Below are 7,364 nucleotides of genomic sequence, written 5' to 3'. Positions count from 1 at the left end.
TAACCCCAAAGTCATGAACCACCATCAATTCATCAACTTCATGAAACCCTGACCTCCAGCACTGTTATTGTTCGAACCACCGCCACTTGTTTGAGCTTCCGCCGCCACTTGAACCACCAACCCACTAACACTTGTTCCAACTTTCGCTATGGCGGCGGGGGTGAGCGGATGAGAGGACAGAGTTCTGGTGGTCCACTTTAGTCATTTAGTGGGTCAAACGCATCATTATTTCAGCAAAAGAAACCTGAGTTAATTGTTCATTTGTATTTTTTTAGTATTAAAAATATTTAGTAGTTCTTCATTTGTATTATTTAATCAAAAATGAATTTATAAATGAAGTTTCAAGAATTAAATTGGTATCAAAATATTAGACATGGTATCAAATTTAATAATTTATGAATATTGTAAGTTGTATGGACATCATCGTCAAAATCTTAGGAGGGGTTTGCCTGTTTTGGATGGGATTTTGAGGTAGGAGTTTTAGGTGGGCTTCAAGGTGTTGGTTTAGGGATTTGGGTAGGTCTTGGATGGCTTTTATGGAGGGAAAGAGAAATGGGTTAGTGGGGAAAGAGGTGGTCGACTGCCTAGGGTGGGAAAGGCAGGGCCGGCTAAGGGCCTGTGCAACCAGACCCTTAGCACAGGGCCCCGAATTGTTGAGGGCCCATTAATAATTGGAGCCCAACCCTAATTTTTTTTTTTTTAAAAAAAAAAAAAAAAAAGTTGCTCTTTCTGCTCAAGCGTGAATTAGAGAAGTCAGTAACTATCTATCTTCCATTCTTCTTCCCCATTTCAATTACTCCCACAAATCAAGCACCTAGATTACCTCGTAAATGCTCTCAATTTGCTTAAAAATTCTAAAATCTTCCTTCTTTAGTCATTAAATTTCTTGTTTTACCCAAAATCTTCATCTTTCCATATAAACTTCTTGCCTTCCTCTATCAATCACAATAATTATGTTCTCAATTCATAAATTACTTCCTCTGGAGGAATTAGTTATGTATTTTCCACAAACAAATCCTTGATTTTCGTATATCAAAGGCTAATATGTATAGAGTTTTAAATTTTCTAGGAGTTTTTTTAAGCAAATTTTCTAGGAGTTATTTAGCATTTTAGCTTTATTGCTAATATGTAATTTTTAAAGTTGGAAATTAAGAAAATTATTGTAATGGGTACTCCCCTGAGTCGGTGAGCTGCGGAAATTGGAGTTGTGGTAACCTTTTACTAACTTGTTTTTATCCTCCTTTGACTTTCAATTACCAAGTATTAGACTAATTGTTGAATATAATTTGTTTTGGGTGCATTGTTTCTTTGATTACTAAATACTTTTTTTTTGAAGGGTTTAATTACTAAATACTAATGTAGTTTTATTTTTAATTATGTCTGCCAAATATTTTTTGGAGAAGGTGTTATATGAAGACTTGTTGATGAATTTGCTACAAAAATCGCTAGAAATGTCTTTTTTTTTAAAAAAACTTGAAGTTGTAGTTGGATATGATTTACTATTTAAATTAATTAGTTTGAGAGAGGGAATAAAAAAAAAGAATCGGATAGAAAAGTGTTTTTTTTTGCTTGTATCTAACTTTTTTTATCAGGACCTAATTTCTAAGTTTAAAACAGGGCCCCTAATATGGTTAAGACAGCCATGGGGAAAGGTGGTCCTTGTGGTGGTCAGTGACGGATAAAAGTACATTCGCCATAGTGTTCATCTCTTTAAAGGCGGGAATCACCAAGAAATTTACCACTCAAATCTCCCGCTCAACCTTCCCCATTCATTTTTGTACATAAATGATGTATCTTCTACCTATTGGATGTCTATGTGGGGACACACTCCCCTGACCCTTTTCTTTCTTTTATGCAGCAACGTTATGCCATAAAGATTTTTTTTTTTTTTTCCATCTAAATATTTTTTTACTACTCCATCCAATCATCAAAGCAACACTATATATAATCCACATAGTTAGATATATGATTAATAATGTAATGCAACACTATTGAGTTCATTGCTTATTTTCATCACTTGGCTACAACCTTTTGACACTTTCCTCCGTCGCCACAAACTTCAGATGCAATTTCAGCTAGTTGGGCTTCTTGAGTACCGTTATTGCACATGTTTGCGAATACATTCTCATATATGATCCCGTAAAAAGAAAATCCTCCACAATAGGTCTCATAAGTGGAAAGCTACACATACATTAATAAATACAAATTAAACTGTTTAAAACTTGTTGATTAGCAAAAATCCAAAATATAAGGTGTTGCTTATAATTACTTAAACCAAAATCAAAGTTCTTAAAACTACTTACCAATGTACTGTAACAGTCCCAATCGTCCACCCTTGAGATAGTATCAATCAACTTTGAGAAATCATTAGGGAAGGAAATAGCTTTTGCAATCTGTTCAATTGCGCAATCCACATGGCGTCGATTCGCCAACTCTTTATCCAACTCCTTCTGTGCTACTTTCTTTTTAAGAGCTCCATCAGGAGCGTTCAGAACCTATACATATCTCATTGTAAAGTCATATAATTAGTCATTTAGTTTCCTACTACGTAACTCTGTGACATATTAGTTGCAACGATTTGTCATTTTTCCTCCTTACTTTATGTCCAATTGTCGCAACTAATATGTTACGAAGGTAGTAGTTAATTTATTTAGTTTAATGCAAAATTAACAAAATCTGTCATACTGTACCATTAGTACTAAGGAATGAAGAGAAGCTTCTTGTTGATCAAGAGCCAGCTTTGGACTATTCCCATACTTGATGAGATGAGAATTGAAGATTCTTTTTTCGGCCTATGTAAATCATTATACAAGTATTTGTGAAACATTAGCTATGCAATTCAAACTATGTCCACTTAATAAGCAAATCATTTATAGCTAATTTAGCAAGACGTTATATATTCCCACCGTTTTTTTGAATATTAATTGTGAGAAAAAAAATTCATTTGTTGCAATAAAAAAAACGGAGGTAGTATAATGCACCTCTACAAATTGTTTGTCTAGAATTTTTCCTCTTGGCTTGCTGTTAAATAATAAGTAGATGCAATAGTCATAAAATGATACATAAAGATCCAATAATTATGAATTCATTGACGATTGTAGAAAAGATAAAACAAACAATAAGGACTTACATAGGAAGATTTTGGAGAAGTTTGTTAATGGCAGCCGCAAGACCATAATCGGGCGTGACTTGGTTGTAAATCCCAAGCACTAACACAGCTACTATGGCAAGGGTTATTAGGAAATTTCGTGGTTTAAGCAAATATCCCGAAAAACCTTGGCACCCCATTACCTCAATTTACCAATTTAAATCTTGCTCAAAAGAACACAAGATGAAGCCACAACAACGGATCAAATCAGATCAAATGAACCAAACCAAATAGCAACAGCAAAAGATCAACTATTCAATTCAAATGAATTAAATCAAACCAGGCCGGAAACTATGAAAAAAATCAAGGAACCATAACAACTAAATCTCAAAGTCAACTACAATTATGAATTAAAAAAAAAAAAAAAACAATCAACAACTCAACTAATAACCAACAACAAATTCAAATTAAACTTAGGTCATGTACATCATTAACAATGTATAAACAATGTATTTGGGAGGGCCAATCCTTGCCCGCAGTCATGTTGCACCAAGTTATTTTTTTAGCGGGCCAGCCCGCTCGACCCGTTAAGTTATAAACAATGTATACTTTATTTACTACTAGCTTTTATATGCACGCGATGCGTGCTTAGAACTAAGAAAATTGTATTTCTTTGAAAATGATTATGGGCATGTTCGGCGCTAGTTTTTGAGTAGCTTTTAGGTAGCTTTTAGTGGTTTGACCAAAATCACTACTTGAAAAAAAATGTAGGTGTTTGGCAAAGTAGTGGTTAAGATAGCTTTTAGTGGTGGAGGTAGCTTTTATAAAAAGTTAGGAAGATTAGCTTTTGAAATTGGAGGTAGCTTTTGAGATAGCTGTTGAAAATTTAATCTACAATTTTAAAAATAAAATGTTGATTTTTATATATAACAGCTAGTCAATCGCTAATTTACCGAACACTTATATGTAAATTATTTATCTTCACAGCTAACAGCTTGTTGACAGCTAACAGCTACATACACAGCTCACAGCTACCTCCACAGCTACAGCTACCTTCACAGCTATATTTTGTCGAACATGCCCTATATAGTACTGTATGTATCAAATTAAAATGCATAAGAAGTTAAAGATTTGATATTATTAATAATTTATAGCTAATTAGCAATGCAATTTGTATTAATTATAATAATTTTGTAAATAAATATGACTTGAATTCAAAATATATATTTTTCATATATGTTTCAATCCAATTTGGACTAATGTTCATAGATTTAAGTTTTTCAATAATACATTATACAATAAATGCAATTTTCATTTTTAATTAAATAAGGGAGAAGGGGTAATTTAGGTAAATCAAATCATAACATTTAAAATTTATTAAGGGTATTAAAGTCTTTTGAGAGGGAGGACACCATCTTCCTCCCCCCACCCTCCCTTATACGAGGAACTAAAAATGGAGAAAAGTTATGCATTTACTAATGCATAACATTGATTAAAATATTATAAAACACATGGTAGAGAGAGAAAATAGGAGAGAGATAGGAAGAGAGAGGCATGTAGGTGGACCACACCTATTTTTTAGTCGGATTGTATCACATGATGGGGGACCACATGCTGATTGTTCCACTGAAAGTTTATATAGTACCATTGAATCCTCAGTGGTACTATTTACGCATAAATTTAGTACAACTGAATGCATATATAATACTATTATGTGCACATATAGTATTACTGTATATTCAATGGTACCATTTGATCATCCAATGATATCAGAATATTTATTCATTTGTACATATTCATAATTACATGAATACCCTTTGTTATGCATTTCTAAATGCCTAACATTCCTCCCTTTAAAATTCCTCCTCTTATATAATAGAGATTATTATTACTTGTAGAAGAAAAAAAGTAACAAATCCTACAAAAGTTAATCATGTAAATCGCCATATTTCACAACACTCTAGTTCTTTGTCTCTCTTATTCTTGTTTTGACCAATATAATATACGGGGTCTTTCTTTTTTTCTAATATTCTTAATTTTTTAAAATAGTATAGTAAGTTAATCTACTTTGATTTTACTTCTAAGTCGATGCAAGGGTGTGTGAACTAATAATTCTTTCTTGGTGAAGTATAAGAAATAATTTGGCAAAACTTTATATGATTATATGTGTAACTATCCGAACATTGCAAATTTATAACGAAAGATAAATTATTGTTGTAGACATCTAAAAATGTCTTCCCAAAACCAAACCCGATGATGAACAACCTTTCACCGCCACTATTGGTCGGGTTTAGTATTTAATCCCGAGAGTGCTTAAAAAATCATATTTTATTAAATTCATATTTTTGAACAGTCATGGATTAGTCTTGATGTTTGGTAAAAGAATAGTTTTAATTTCAACCCAAACTTATTAATTAATTTTAAGCCCAAACCTTTTTTATTTTATTGTTTTATTATTTATTTTTTGCCCAAACCTTTTATTTATTTTTATTTAATTATTTTCTTATTTTAGCCCGAATAATAAAAAGTCAGAAAAGGCCCGAAATTATCAATCGGCACTTAAAATGCCGAAGAAAATTAGGGTTAAAAATGTATTTAGACGGAAAAACGGGCAGGAATTTCCCGCACCACGGCAGGTACCTACCGTGTCACGGGAATCCTTCCCGTCTGACGGTGGGATTTCCCGTGACACGGGAGGTCTGCCGTGACTCGGGACATTCCGTGTCTTTTCCGCGTAAACCCTTGACGCGTTTTTTATCCCGTTTTTCTGAAAATTTCCCGCATCACGCCAAAAGTGTGTCGTGTCACGGGAAAGAGTGTCGTCTGACGGTGGAGCTTCCCGTGTCACGGTACAGGTTGACCGTGTCACGGGATACTTTTTTAGGGTTTTTATCATTTTAGGGTTCCGTGTGCTCCCTCAGCACATTTTCCCTATAAATACCCCCCTCATTTCTGATGAACGGGGCACCGAGTAATTCTCTTATTTTATTTTCTCTCTTCTATGCTTTAGCCTAAACACTAGCCTACCCTTTTTACTTCAAAATTCCTTCTTCAAGCACTCAAAGGAGTCCATATTTTACTCGAGGTTCTGTCCTTAACCCAAGACGTGAAAGATAGAACTGTTTAAGGGTTTGGTTTTGGGGGGACATTTTTAGGTGTCTACAATTACATAAGGGTCCAATAGCCCGTGGGCCAACCCACCCATTTTAAGAGGGCGGGTTAGGACAACTATTCACCCGTTTTAAGGGCTGGGCTTTAACTCATATGGCCTGTTGGACAATATTTTATAGTTAGGCGCGACCCATTAACCACCTAAGTCCACTAATGATCAGCTCAAGTTTCAGGTTCATCTATAAGATTTGTGAAATTGGTCATTTCGTAATTGCCTGGAAATTCTAAAGCAACGCATGTGCCTGCCTTTAATGAGTGTTAGAAAACGGTCGTTTATTTTTGTGTAGACTTCCGTTACGTTGGGAACCATGGTTTGCTTTAATTTTTTTTTTTTACGAGAAAGTGTAAATATTATTAAGGGGAGTTCGAAACTTCAAAGGGAAGCACCTCAACGGGAGCTTCTTCAATCCATTATCTTAAGGTATCAAAATTACGACTAATATGTGCAAGCTTATGAGCTGCACAATTACCACACCGCCTAACAAAAGAGAAATCTAGTCTAGGAAAAAACATAACGTAGAGTACTCAAGTATATCCCTAATAGCCAAGCTAAGAGACGAGTTAGATATACAACCCTTCCTTAACTTGGAATACAAGGATTGACAATCCGCCCACCTCGAGTTTTAAGCTACGCAAGCTAGCCTCCCATGCAACTTGGAGTGTGTGACGAAGAGCTAATGCTTCTGCCATCTCAACACCCATCCTCCCTCGAACCACCATGCACGTAGCAATCATGACATCCCCATCAGCATCTCGAACCAACCCACCAAAGCAAACTTTAACTTCTTCAAATATTGTCGTATCAAAATTCGCCTTGAAAATTCCAGCAGTAGGGGCTTGCCACCCAATCGGGCTAGGATCAGATACACCATTTAACACAGCTTTAATAGAGTTAGCCTTCTAAAACTCACCAATGAGCCCTTAACCTTTCGCAAGTAGCAAGGAAATTGGAGTAGCCTTTTGATTGAAGCACCACACATTTTGCTTGAGCCAAATCTTCCAAAGTAAACTCCAAAATAAGGACACCATTGCTCATCATGAAACCGGGACGCCAACACTTCAATCCATCCTCATAAGTTCATCTCCCTCATATAGTTCACATCCA

At 34.9% G+C, this 7,364-nt stretch overlaps 1 protein-coding gene across 1 annotated transcript; it reads right to left on the bottom strand.

Annotated features, from left to right (window-relative positions):
- Window positions 1-409: 409 nt before the first annotated feature.
- LOC110703924 (vacuolar-processing enzyme-like) lies at window positions 410-3,513 on the bottom strand. The gene is made up of 5 exons (XM_021881720.1): window positions 3,131-3,513; window positions 2,982-3,021; window positions 2,691-2,792; window positions 2,304-2,495; window positions 410-2,181 (listed from the first exon to the last, which is right to left on the bottom strand). The coding sequence occupies exons 1-5, from the start codon at window positions 3,286-3,288 to the stop codon at window positions 2,014-2,016; spliced, it is 660 nt and encodes a 219-aa protein (XP_021737412.1). The 5' UTR covers window positions 3,289-3,513; the 3' UTR covers window positions 410-2,013.
- Between the last annotated feature and the right edge of the window lie 3,851 nt (window positions 3,514-7,364).

The sequence above is a fragment of the Chenopodium quinoa genome, unplaced genomic scaffold, assembly GCF_001683475.1.
Source record: "Chenopodium quinoa cultivar QQ74 unplaced genomic scaffold, ASM168347v1, whole genome shotgun sequence".
NCBI lineage: Eukaryota > Viridiplantae > Streptophyta > Magnoliopsida > Caryophyllales > Amaranthaceae > Chenopodium > Chenopodium quinoa.
The sequence above is the reverse complement of the archived record's forward strand: the minus strand, read 5'-3'. Positions and strand labels throughout refer to the sequence as shown.

Excerpts from the sequence above, each read along its gene's own strand:
- LOC110703924 (XM_021881720.1), bottom strand. The coding sequence starts at position 3,288 with ATGGGGTGCCAAGGTTTTTCGGGATATTTGCTTAAACCACGAAATTTC. Across the intron at positions 3,022-3,130 it reads CTTCTCCAAAATCTTCCTAT|CAAGCCAAGAGGAAAAATTC; the intron begins GTAAGTCCTTAT and ends ATTATTTAACAG. Across the intron at positions 2,793-2,981 it reads TAGACAAACAATTTGTAGAG|GCCGAAAAAAGAATCTTCAA; the intron begins GTGCATTATACT and ends TGATTTACATAG.